Consider the following 13,550-nt stretch of genomic DNA (forward strand, 5'->3'; position numbering starts at 1 on the left):
AGGGCGAGGGCCGCGCGGGATGATCTGTTTCTGGGATGGGTGGGAGCGGGACAGATCCGCCGCCACTGCCTCCTCCGCGCGGAGGGTAGGTGGCGTGTGGTGGTGCGGCGGCGGCGCACAGGATCCTCGGGCGGTGCGTAGGATCCTCGAGCGACGCGGAAGGGGCGGTGAAGGAGACGGGTGCCGCGGTGGCGGTGCAGCTCTTGTGGCGGCGGCGGTGCGGCCCGAGGCTCTCGCGGGGTGGCGGCTGAAGGGAGGAGGCAGGAGGCTCTCGCGGGGTGGCGGCGGAAGGAAGGAGGCAATAGGACTCAGGGGCTGGCGGGGTTCGCTAGATGGCCAAACGGGCAACCCAGCCCGGCCTGGCACGAGCCCGATTAGGCTCGGCCTGTTTAGGCCCGCACAGTAATCGTGCCGGTCCACGTGCTGAAGGAGCAGCCCAGGTCCGGCCTGCTGCCTTCTTAGGCAGGCCGTGCCGGGTGGCCCGGCGAGGCCGCTGTGCCCGTGCCCAGCCCGCGGCACGGCTCCGGCTCCTCCTTCCTGGCCGAGGAGGCAGTGCCGCGACGGCGGAGGGCCGTGGGAGGAGGCTGTGAAGGGGCGCAGGGAGGCGTCGGAGGGGCGCAACCGCGCGGGGGAAGCGGCCGGCCGGGCCGCCGGGGGCAGGGGGAGGCGGCGGAGGATGCCGCGAGAGAGGAGCCGGGCGGCTAGGGGTAAGGGGAGGCGGCGGAGGGTGCTGCGAGCCCGCGAGCGAGGAGCTGGCCGGCCAGGGGCAGGGGGAAGCGGCGGAAGCCGCAACGAGCGAGGGGCCGGCTGGACGGGCCACCGGGGGCAGGGGGAGGCGACGGAGGGTGGGGGAGCGAGGGAGGCGGCCGTCGGCAGGATGAGTGGGAGAGCGAGGGAGGCGGCCGTCAGCGAGATGAATGGGGGAGGGGGATAAGCCGGAGGCGGCTGGGAAGAGGAAGGGTTTCGACCGGGAAGGCATAGCCGCATAGATGGGCAGATGGCTAGGTTATAATGGGCTGGCCTCTTAGCCGGGCCAAAATAGGCCTGTTAGGCCTAAACAGGCCGTGCCGCTCATTTGTTGTCCCACGGGTCAGATGGGCCAAGCCGTGCCGGGCCAGCCCACGGGCTTAGGCAACAGCCTAGGCCCGGCCCGTGGTGTAGACCGGGCTGGCCTGGCCTGCAAGGCTGCTGAGCCGGGTTTGGACCGGGCCAAAATGTCGTGCTGTGGGCCAGCCCATGAGCCACGGGCCAAATGGCCAACTATAGGTTCGCGGAATAGATCAGGACGAAGGGTGCAAATTAGCGCATGAGCAACGGACGGAGGAAATTGAATATAGCGTGGAACGATGGGATCACGGAAGAAATGACGTACGAAAATTTAGTCTTGATTTTAATAGGGGTAAAAGATAAATTTAGCAATAAATGAAGAATTCAATCATATTTTGCGAGTTTACGAAGTGAAAGCAAAATTCAAAAAGTAGTAGAGCTACCACATGAACATAGTATACAAAGTTTAGTTATTACTTTTATACATAGAAAATAATTAAATATAGTTTATACTTTCCATACAATATAACTATAAATAATGGAAAAACCGTCATGAATAATTTTTTTTAATAAAATATGGCACCGTGAATCCCACCAAACAATATGCGGGTCCAACTGAATAGTACGAGCCTACAATCAATGGTCCCGCCCAATAACCCCACTAGGAATTGAACTGGACCGGTTTTAAAGTCTGGCAGTGTCGGAGCAAATCACGGGATCATACGATGTCAACAGTAAGGGCACTGGACCGTTAAATAAAAAATAAAAAAAACAGTAAGCGCACCGGACGAGTCGTTAGCAATAGGAATGTTTTCTATGAAAATGGTGCAACACAAATTTGGGGGCAGGGATGTAACACAATCACGGAGATAGCACTCAACCAGTCAACTCAACCAGGAGTACTACTGTGAACTTCTCAGATGGGCTCATTACATGATCTATCGATCAAATTACAATTACAAATACACATACATATGTGTGCCCGATCAAAGTAAATTAGTACTCCTACTATCTCAAATTATAGATCGTTTTAACTTTTTCAAATATTTATATGCATCTAAACATACATTATATTTAAGTGCATAAAAACATCAATGCGCCAAAACGCCTTGGGATGGCTCCTGATACTAGCTACCAACCGAACATGACACCAAGGAACGACAGCACGCTCAGGACCAGCAGGCAGAAAGTGGAGAACGCCAGGATCCTCGACGCTGCCTGAACATCCGGCTTATCCGTGGGGATCGGCGGCTGGGTGAGCAGCCTCCACGCCAGCGCTGCCACCACGGCGGCGGTGGTGACGAGAACGAACGCCTCGTCGTACAGGGTGGAAAGGGCCCGGTCAACGTCCTTGGCGCGGTACGTGAGCACCGCCAGCAGCAGCGTCAGCGACACGCTCACGAAGCTGTGCGACGGCGGCTCGCCCTGGGCCCCGCCGCCGAGAGACGCCGGCAGCGCGACCGGCAGCTGCCACTGGTCCCTCGCCCGCTGCACGCACCACGCGCCGAGGGCGGCGGCCTCGGGGACGAGCGCCAGCGCCGCGTAGCCGCGCACCTTGGACGCCGCGATGACGAGCGCCGTCGCAACGACGCCGCAGACGAGCGCGCCCGTCAGCGCCATGAGCTCCCTCACGGGCCGCGGGCACGGCGCGAGCCTCCGCGGGACGGCCTTGACGAACAGGAGCGACGCCGCGACGGAGGTGGAGAAGGTGATGTACTCGGAGGGGAGGAACCGCGCGTCGCGGGCCTCCTCCGGGTTGTTCTGGAAGTAGAAGAAGGCCATGCCGAACCAGCCGCCGAAGAGCATGGACGTGACGTTGGTGGACAGCTCGAGCAGCTGCTGGAGGTTCTCCTCGCAGCCCGCGTAGGCCCTCACGTCCTCGTGAAGCTTCGTCGCCGCGCACCGCCACAGCCGGTGCGCGACGTACGCCGCGGCGGCGGCGAGGGTGATGGACGTCCCGACGGCGTTCATGCGCGTCATGAGCGAGAGGGAGAAGGAGAGGGAGACGAGGAAGAAGGCGCAGGCGTGGACGAGCGCCTTGATGGCGACGTAACGGCACGGGCATGGTTCTGGGTCGAGACATTCGGCGACCAGGCTGCGGAGCGCGACGCCGGAGAGGAAGGTGACGTACGAGCAGAACATGGTGGGCGGGTGCATGGCCTCCTTCTTGTTCGAGTGCTCGACGGTCATGGGCACGACGATGCCGGCCGCGAGAAGAATAACGATCGGCGTGGAAGATTGGATGCGCTTGTTCAGATATCCAATTCCCTACAGCGATAAAAGCACAATTGACTTCATGTTCACGATGAGCAATCAAATACTATGAATTGCTTTGTTAACGTTTAGTTAATCAAATATCATGGATGAAAATTAGCACTGAGAGAGTGAGAGGACAGATGTATATCCCATCAGGATAAAGTATAATCACCTTCTTAAAAGCCGGCTCTACTTCTCCTCCTCCAGCCATGCTTACTACTAGAACACCTGCTGCACCAGGCACCTCGGAGCCTCAAATCCTTGGTTTTTTTAGCTTGCTATGTACTATGTTCAGAAATGAACCGCTCTGTTTTGGGATTTGGGAAGCTGTATGTACCTCATATGTGCAACTATCTGTGCGTAGACGTCATATGCTTCTCAATTTAATCTGAACCCGGAGACTTTGAATGTTCTACGTCAACCCCTGAAACATCATCGTTTCATTACCATTTATCAGTACTCTTTATGGAAAGCTGTAGCTGGGACAAGTTGACTGATGTTGACGCGGGGTTTGACTGATGTTGACGCGGGATGTTTGGCAGTACTCCACTCTAGTAAGGTCCTGTTTGGCACGGCTCCACTCCTAAACTCCAGCAACTCCATCAAAAAATTCAGCCAAACACCCCAACTCCAAAACTCCATGGAGTTGCCAACTCCATGGAGCTGTAGTGCAAATGGAGGTGGAGTTTTGGAGCACCTCTTTTGCTGCTCCAGAAACCTCTCTTTTGAACCTCCTCGTGGAGTTGGTGGGTAATTACCCACCAATGCAATTGGTTACACAAAAAAACGTTTCATTCTATTCTCCCTTCTATTCTCTCGAGCCCCACTCGCCGCCAGAGCCCCGCCCGTCGCCGCCCGCCGCAGCCCGCCGCCGCCCCCGTCGCCCGTCGCCACCCGCCACCCGCTACCCGCTACCCGTCGCCGCCCGTCGCTGCCCGCCGCTTGTCGTCGCCCGTCGCCGCGCCCGTCGCCGCGCCCGTCGCCCGTCGCCGCCTGTCGTCGCACGTCGTCGCCCGTCGCCGCCTGTCGTCGCACGTCGTCGCCCATCGCCGCCCGCCGCCCGTCGTCGCCCAGCTCCGCCCCCGTCGCCGCCCACCCCGCCGCCCAGCCCGCAGCCCATCGCCGCTCGCCGCCGCCTGCCACCTCCCGTCGCCGCACCCGTCGCCCGTCGCCGCCCGCCGCCGCCGCCTCCCGTCGCCGCCCGCCGCCTGTCACCGCCCGTCGTCGCCCGCCGCCCGTCATCGCCCGTCGCCGCACCCGCCGCCCGCCGCCCGTCGTCGCCCACCCCGCCGCCCGCCGTCGAGCCTGCCGCCCACCCCGCCGCCCGTCGCCGCCCAGCCCGCCACCCACCCCACCGCCCGTGGAGGGTCTCCCATGTGCAGCACAGTGCAGTGAAAAAAGGGGAAGAAGAAGATGGGATAGAGAGGATGACAAGTGGGGCCTTAATTAGGGGGCAACAATGGCAATCCACACTGAAATCGATCTTTTTTGGAGCTGAGAGCACCCATCTAGCCAAACACCCTATTTTTGTTCTGGAGTTTTGGAGCGGAGCTGGCTCCATGTGGAGTTCAGGAGTGGAGCAGCTCCACCCGGAGTTGGAGCCATGCCAAACAGGGCCTAAAATTAGCTCCACTCCACCAACTCCAAAAAAACTCGTAGCCAAACACGTCTAGCTCCACCAACTCCAGTTCCAGAAAAAAGGTGGAGCTAGGGTTAGATCCACATTTTTGGTGGAGTACGAAGTAACTCAAGGGGTGCTCCAAAAACTCCAGTTTTCAGATCTCCTCATGGAGCTGTGGGGTAATTACCCACCATGCCACTAATTACACACGTACCGCTTCACGAAACAAAACAAAACAACGTTGTTCTCCCGTCGCCCCCTCCTCAAACTAGCGCCGCCACCTGTGGATTGAGCGTCGCCGGCCCCAATCTCTGGCGAAAATGGCTGCGGGTGCCGCCTCCGCGCCCCATGCCGCACTGCTCCTTCCCGCCGCGGGGCCTCGCAGGCGGCAAGCTGCGCCGCTACAGCTGGCCCCTCTCCGATCTCCTCTTCCTCATCACGTCGCACGGAGAAAAAAGCTATGGGCCGAACCAACTGCCGGAAGGGCGCCGCCGTCAGCCATGGATGGTGTCGGAGGACCTTGCCGGGCCACCACCCCCAAAATTGACTCCGCCCATTGAGCCACCCTTGCCCCCTGCGGCGGCGCAGCCCTCTGCCACCTGTGGCACCAGGACCCGCGCGCCCCTATCCCCTGCAGGTTGCGGCGACACCGGGCCGTGCCGCCCCTGCCCCCTGCCACCTGCACCACTTCTCTTCCGATCGTTTGCTGTTCCAATTCGATGGTCGTAGTTGCTTTGCTTCCTCGAGCTGATATCAGGAAGAGAAGGGGATAAAAGAGAGGAGAGAGAGGAAGAGGGAAAAAAAAGAAACTGACATGTGGGCTTATTCACAAAGGGTAAAATAGACTATTCATAACAAGTCCTCATATTTCTGGAGCTGGAGTACTGCAATCAGCAAAACACGTACAACAACTCCATGTTTCCCTGGAGTTGGTGGAGTAGAGGTGCAGTTCTGTGGAGTTGATGGAGTGGAGCTATTTTTTCTGAGGTGGAGTGCTGCCAAACACCCCCTTAATAGTGAAAATTTGCCAATATTCAGCTAAATTCACCTGGGACCTATAATAACCGTGAACAATTTTCAATAAGCTCCGTGTATCAGTATTTAATGAAGCAGTGCATTTCCTCCGCACATAAGTTCATTTTGGAAGCTGAAACTCCTGAAACGCAGAAACACGAGCTGCTAAAGCAGGAAGCAAGGATCGAGGATGAGTTCATCATGGCTGACTGGCCGTGGGGAGCTTCAAGAAGAGGATGGATGTGAAAAGATCGAGATGTAGTTGCCTGAGGAAGGGGAGGGTGAATAGTCAATTTCTGCAAATTACAAACTTAAACCTAGCTATGAAACTGCTCGGACCGATTTTGAGCACAGAAGCGCAATAACATAGTTTAAGCACCTCTACAAGTTTTAACACAAACCAAACTGGAGTGTTGCTTCTATATAAGATTTGCAGGGACCCTGCGCACAGAACAAGCACATCCAAATAGGTCAAAATGGAAGAACAACTAGAAATGAATAAGTGAGGCAAGCTGAAATAGAGTCTCGATGATTTGTTTACCCGAAGTTCAGATTCACCAAAGTGAATTCTATATCTTCTTTAAGGTACTTTTTTGGATACGAGTCTTTTTCAACTCCCTTCCAATAAATCGGGTTCTTCCAACCACTTCCTCATTAACACTAGATGATCTTTTTCCTTGTGGAGGTAAGATCACAATCATCACAAACTCGCTACGGCCCAGGGGCGGGCCCGGGGGGTATTCAATGGTATTCATTGGATACCCATTATTTTTGCTAATCCATTGTATTCAAGGGTATAATCAACTACAAGTAAAAAAGAATAGGTTGAAATAGTTAAATTTGTGTACATTTTGAACTTTTAAATACACACTCTTAAATTCCTAGGCCCGCACCTACTACGGCCCACCACAACCTTGAGAGTTAGCCGGCAACGCCTAGCCTAGGAGTCTTCACCTCCAACAATAACAAATGCTTGATGAGCTGTCTTGATGTCAACCACAAGAGCTCAAGTTATGGATTACTACCTAGTGCTCAACATAAACAATCTCTCCAACCAACTCAAAGATTTTCACTCAAATCACACAAAATCTTATAAAGAGAGGTTGCAGAAAGCTTCACCCGTCATTGAAATACCACAAATACTTACAGAACAAGCAGCCCACCAAGGAGGAGCTGGAGGGGTACAAATATCTGATACATCCAGAAACTGGCCGTTAGAGATCAACAGAATGGATCAGATCAGTTCCAAATTGATCAGGTCGATTTTTTCAATTAAACTAGCTGTTCGCCGGAGAAGATTACAAACCGGTCATACCAGCTCGGTTTTTCACTCAAGACTATCTTACCTAGGTCAACAACTATAAGCACTTTTGATGTTGTCATACAACTAATGCAGCATCCCTTCAAAAATAACTTGGGCTTTGGGACCAAGCTAAAATGTGTTGTATGACAAGACAAAAGGTGTTTATGTTTTTCGGGGTCCAAAATGCTGGCAAGTTATAAGCCAGCTCGGGTCTATGATTTGGGGCTTTTAAAAACAGGTGTTGGTTGGGCTTCGGGCCATGGGCGACGCAAGCCAAAAATGCTCAAGTCTAGTTAGAAGTTATGCTTCATTTTCCTAAAGAAATTATAGTTTGCTTGCATAAGTTTTGCACAGTAAAAAAGTGTGATTGACAACGCCTAAAGTATCCCGAGAATGGGAGAATTTGCAACGAAAAATAGCATTGGAATGTCATTTGATTTTATCTATGTGGTACTTCATAAATGTCTCTTCTTTCTGGCATAATTTCTCCTGCTTTTCTATTATCTTCGGTTTTAAAAGAAAATGACATCTACCAGAGTTACCTACCAAAGATGAATAATTCATCTATGCAACTGAACAATAAAGAGCATCTCCAACAGCTTTGGTAAAACTGGTGATCTAAATTTCGTTTTAGGTATAGGAGAGAGAAGATTTTTAGATATCTCTTGTGCTCTTCTCCAACAGCTTTGGTAAAACCGGATACCTATAATTCTTCTAGGGACTAATCCGCAAGTGCAATCTCATGGGCTAATTTGCAAAATTGCTTTATGCTCTCCTTATGTTCTTCCCCGTCACCTCTACAAATTTCCCGCAACCATCTGCTCCTCCCCCGCCGCCCTCTCCTCTTGGCCCTCTGCCGCCCTCTCCTCCTGGCCCTCCGCCGCCCTCTACACCGTGGCTCCTCCTCCTCCGCCGACGGCGCTGCACTGGGACGGTGCGTGGGGTGGTGCTGTGTGGGCTGTGGCCGGTGGCGCGAGCTGCAGCGGGCAGCGAGCACGGGCCATATTGGGTGCTGGGTAGCGCCGTGTGAGGCCACGGCCGGCGGCTCGACGCGTGGCCGTGCGATGGACGGAGGCACGCCAGCATGCGGATGAGCAGCACGGCGGCCGCGTGCGATGGGCAGCCCTGTGTGGGGCGGAGAGGTGAGGGAAGATGACGGCAAGGTCCTTCGACGCGCTGGCGTGTGGATGAGCAAGTAGCACAGCGATTGGCGGTTCAATGGGGACCCGCGCAAGGGGCCGCACCGAAGTTGAGCTGGTGGAGCTCCAGCACCTTCCATGGTGGCGCAGGTGGTCGGAGGCGGGAAGGTCGTCAGCAGCGTGGGGGCGGAAGCAATGGAGGCGGCGCTGAAGCTTCAGTGCAGGGTGGTTGGCTCTCCCGCCAGTGGAAGGAGGATTTAGCAATCCAGGAGTTGGGTTGGTATATTTGCATATAGGAAAGAGAAATTTAGGTCATAGCCTAAAAATTTAGGGATAGCAATCCATATAGCAAAGCTGTTGGAGCAGTTTTTTTGGCTATTTTTAGGTATACTAGCAATTTTTAGTGATAGCAATTTATTCTACATAAGCTGTTGGAGATGCTCTAACATGCCACTGTACTACCGATCCTCTGGATGTCGGTGAGACATTATTGACATAGACAAATAAATGGCTGATTGTTAGTCAAAACTTACAAAGTTTAACTTTATTAAATGGCATACATAAAGAAAATGAGGAAACATTAGAAAGAGTAACTAGGCTACTATATATAACTATGAGTTTAGTGGTCCATGCATGCATTCTATCCTATCCGGAACTCTCCCAAGCCTCCTGTTCTTTGTCCTCTATGGTCTTTATGATATGCTTTAGATACACCCTAATACGTATCTCGATGCGTATGATCATAGCCATTGCCTCACTTTTTCTTCTCCACTGGCCTACTGCCGGCTCCTTTCTCAACGCGAGCAACCTCCCTTTGTCATCTCCGCCTTGGCTTTGATCTTTTTATTCCCTTCGGGTGCTAACCAAAACCTTGGTGCTACACGAGGAATCTTTGGATTCAGTTCAATTGCTCCTATGGTTGCACACCCGCATTTGAACTGAAGCTCTTGCTGGCCTCCTAAAAATTTGATTAGACGGGCACAGGGCATCTCTGATCTCATCTCCGAGCATTTGGCGGCAAAATGCAACTTGGCCCATTTAAATTACCGAGCGGGCCTCCAGCTAGGTCCACCTAGGAGTCTCTGTGGCCCGAGAAGACGAGAGGTCCGGGCCTCGCTCGCATAGGCCCATGGGGTGCACGCGTCACGGTTCCGTGCCGGTACTCCGCTCTTGTTCGCTGAACTCACCCCATCCCAAAAATTTCCCAATCACCCAACCCCTGCGTCGCCCGGCCTCCTCTCTCCGTCTCGCCTCCTCACCCAACTACCTCCTCGGCTCCCCGACCACGCCTCCTCGTCACGCTTCCGCGGCGGCCGTCCCCGTCCGCCGCTGAGCCGCAGCACGATCGGAGATCCGCGCCGCTTCTGCTTGTTCGTCCGATTGGTACGTCCCGACCCGCTGCTCCTTTTCCCAATCCGGTTCGCGATCTAGGTGGGTAGGCTGCTCGATCCGGATGCCGAACGCGCGGATGCGCAGGTAGGGTAGGAGTCGCCTTGTGCCGGCCAGATCGCCTCGCTGATGCGCTGGTAGCTGTGAGTGCGCTGCGCTCTAGGGTTCGGTCTTGGTCCCTGTCGCCCCCGGCGGCAAGCGTCGGGCGGTGCCCTCGCCGGCGCGATGCGGCGTCTGCAGGTTTTGGGTTGGACGGCGCGTCGACTGCTAATTTTTTGCGGCCTGGCTACCAGTCTGCCCGTCTGTGGGTTCCTTGCGTGCTTTATTTGGAGGTAGGGTATAGCTGAAGAAGGGAACCTAGGCGAGTCCTTGATGTTGGGATGTTAGGTGAGCGGCACCACCTCCGAGCTTTACTTGGGAGTGCGGATCCACGAGGCGATAAACCTTGCACTTGGTTGGGTGAAGCTATGCATTGGGTTTTTCTAGGAAGGTAGCTCATCGAACCGCATGCTTGATGTTTCATGGAGTGTGTGCATCCTTGACTTATGCACGGAGGTATTGCGATCGTGTTTAGGGTTTACCTCTGTATGGTTCATTCGGAGGATACCAAATGCTCATATATGGGAACTGTTTGTCGTCATGCGCCCATGACATGTGGCGTCTCATGGGACGCGAGATGCAGCGTTCTTTCGGTTGCTATGTTGTCGTCAGCCTTTTTATTTTGCATTATTCAATGCGCTAGTTAAGCTTGAAGTATTTGCAATTATGGGAAAAATTTAAGTTGCGGCAGAATTACTAGAACTTCCAAATTTGAACCAATAATGATTCTGTTTTGGAAGGTTTTGCACGGAGTAGACCCTGTATTGTAAAGAGAATCTAGTTTCATCTTACTGTGTACTGCTATCTGAGTGCTTATATCGCTAATCGTAGATTTATCTGGAATTCATTTCCATTACAACCTGTCCATTTGGCCATCTTAGGATCAGCTGGTATTTATCACTGTTATTAAAGGTGTTGACTAGGTGATAAGGCTCTCCCAAAGTTTTGGCCTCCTGGGCATGGTCGGTGCCTTGCCAAAAGCAGTGATGGGTTGTGTCTGTCTGTGGATTGATTTTTTTTGGGTGGTGGGGCGCACTGAATAACAGAAGAATGGGACGAAATCAAGGAAGGAAGGCCAACCAACCGCATCCATCCTTGCCAGCGCCGGTGGGATGCACAACACTTGCTCAAGTAGTGGTGGCCTCCTGGAATGGGGTGGCGGCTATAGTTGATCTGAGGGGCCGGCACCTGGCAGCCCAGCACAGGGGGGCGACAGGGAGAATAGGTGCCGGCCTGCTGGTTTAAGGTGGGATAGAGTGGCGGCAGTGGCGGTGCTGCATTGCATTGGGGGACTGCACTAGCATCAAGGGAAACCTAGAGCACACCTACTGTTGGGGAAGGAGGCTGGGCCGCCCCTCTCTTCTCCTTTTCCCCTTTTTTCTTTTTATATCAATATACAACAATACCTTTTTGTCCCCAGCAAGCCTTTTTCTCTTTCTCTTTTCCATTTTCCTTTTTCCTTCCTCCTCCCTGCTTCTGCTTTGCTGTTTCTTATGATGTGCGTGTCGTCACACAGGCATTGTGAAGGGGTTGGGTTACTATGCCTTGTCTTGCCAACCTGAAGACAATTAGTCTTTATTGCTTTATTAGCTGTCTACTAGTAAGTAGTAACTCTTCACTCTTTTTCATGAACACATATTAGTTCTTGGGTTAATGTAATTTGTAAACTTATCCCCTGTTTAATTGCAGGCACAAATATCTATATGCCTATATCCTAGACATGTATAGATAGACTGTAGTTCAGTCAGGCTTTGGGCCGGCTTCCATGTATTTAATCTTTTCAAGTATTATCTGTAATTCTCAGTGGTTGAATCTATGCTATAATGTTCGCTTCAACAGCATAGTGATCTGTTAGCAGTTTGACTTAATGTGATGCATCTTTCTAATGTTTTTCTTGCTAGTGGTTTTCTTTATAATGAATTAATTGGTTATATGATTTGTGGATCACATGTGCAGGCTAGTTTGAAAAGCTGTGTTAAGTTGGATGTGCTACTATGGAGATCGACAGCCTAAGAGAAGGATTTGACCGAGTTGCTGAGAAACGTGCGTCATCTTCTGCTAAAGCTCTGGAAGCTGTTGATCATATAGTGAATGAAGTTGAGCAGGCAATTGTCAAGCTGCAGATGATGAATACAGATTCTACTGGGAACGTTGACCATACAGCCATCCTTGCAGAACTGAAAGCTAAGCTGAATGAAATGGCACCAATAAACCAACTTGAAGGCAGCCAAAAGGAGCTTAATATTGCCCTGAGCAAATATCTCAAGCTCCTTGAGAAGTCTTTCAATCCAGATATATCGAAGGCATACAGAAATGTGGATTTTGAGGTTCATACAGTAAACAACATCATAGCGAATCATTTCTACCGCCAAGGCCTCTTTGATCTTGGTGACATGTTCGTCCGTGAGTGTGGGGAATCAGGTGGAGCATCCTTGAAGTTACCATTTCAGGAGATGTATAGTATCCTTGAAGCAATGAAAGCGAGAAACCTTGAGCCTGCCCTCAGTTGGGCTGCCAATAACCATGACCAGCTGCTGCAGAATGGCTCTATGCTTGAGTTCAAGCTTTATCAGCTTCAGTTTGTTGAGATACTATCTAAAGGAAGTAGGGATGGGTCCAAGGATGAGGCTATTCAATATGCCAGGACTCACTTGGTTCCCTTTGCATCTGTGCACAAGGAAGAATTCCAGAAGCTAATGGCTTGCCTTCTCTGGGTTGGCCGGCTGGATCAATCCCCATATTCTGAGTTAATGTCATCAGCGCATTGGGATAAGCTAGCTGAGGAGCTTACCCATCAATTCTGCAGCCTTTTGGGCCAGTCTAGGGAGAGCCCATTGAGTGTTGCAGTATCAGCTGGTTTTCAGGGACTACCAACTCTGCTGAAGCTGACGCAAGTCATGGCTGCAAAGAAGCAGGAATGGCAAGTGATGAAGCAGCTGCCAGTTCCCATAGACATCGGGCCAGAGTTCCAGTACCACTCTGTTTTCGTGTGCCCAGTACTCAGGGAGCAGTCCAGCGATGAGAACCCTCCGATGCGGATGCCCTGTGGGCACGTTGTCTCAAAGCAGTCTATCATGAAGCTGTCGAAGAGCAGCTCCAGGCCGTTCAAGTGCCCCTACTGCCCCTCGGAGGCTGTCGCATCTCATTGCAAGCAGCTGCATTTCTAGATGTCTGATCTTTTCTGGCTGCGCAAACCTGTTGATACATGCTTTCCCTCCTGTTCCCTGTTACACTGGCCCAATCAATAACTTATATGTACTCTGTAATATACATGTGTGCTCGGTTAAACCTGTAGTGCCGTCTGGATGTTAATCTGTACAGTCTCTGTTAGTCTGGATGTTAAAGAATTTGCAGCACAGGTGATTTGCAGTTGCAAGGTTCTGCATGTTTTGATAGTTGGACGGTCAAGATATATGTTACTAACGACGAAATTCTACTTAAAAAACCAACTGAATGTGAAATGGCGAAATTTCTTATATCTTTAACTACGGAATTAGACTAAAAAACAAAACTGAATGTTAAAGCAAAACTGAATACCAAATGATGGCGAAATTAGGACCCTTTTGACATTTGGATGGTGCCATGGTCGACGGCACGGATCAAACCCTTCGATTGGACGACGGACGACCCGGTTGGCCAGTTCAAAGCTCGCACGCCCCAAGCTGCCCGAGCACGGAACAAC

The 13,550-nt window shown here is 52.4% G+C and overlaps 2 protein-coding genes across 2 annotated transcripts; one reads left to right on the forward strand and one right to left on the reverse strand.

The window, feature by feature from the left end:
- Positions 1-1,900: 1,900 nt before the first annotated feature.
- On the reverse strand, positions 1,901-3,731 carry LOC117851768 (uncharacterized). Its single transcript, XM_034733667.2, has 2 exons — positions 3,476-3,731; positions 1,901-3,315 (listed from the first exon to the last, which is right to left on the reverse strand). The coding sequence occupies exons 1-2, from the start codon at positions 3,512-3,514 to the stop codon at positions 2,179-2,181; spliced, it is 1,176 nt and encodes a 391-aa protein (XP_034589558.1). The 5' UTR covers positions 3,515-3,731; the 3' UTR covers positions 1,901-2,178.
- A 5,852-nt stretch (positions 3,732-9,583) lies between these two features.
- LOC117852700 (protein RMD5 homolog) lies at positions 9,584-13,244 on the forward strand. The gene is made up of 2 exons (XM_034734908.2): positions 9,584-9,763; positions 11,825-13,244. Exon 2 carries the CDS (start codon positions 11,863-11,865, stop codon positions 13,033-13,035), a length of 1,173 nt encoding a protein of 390 aa, XP_034590799.1. The 5' UTR covers positions 9,584-9,763; positions 11,825-11,862; the 3' UTR covers positions 13,036-13,244.
- Positions 13,245-13,550: the final 306 nt, after the last annotated feature.

Source organism: Setaria viridis, chromosome 4, assembly GCF_005286985.2.
Source record: "Setaria viridis chromosome 4, Setaria_viridis_v4.0, whole genome shotgun sequence".
NCBI lineage: Eukaryota > Viridiplantae > Streptophyta > Magnoliopsida > Poales > Poaceae > Setaria > Setaria viridis.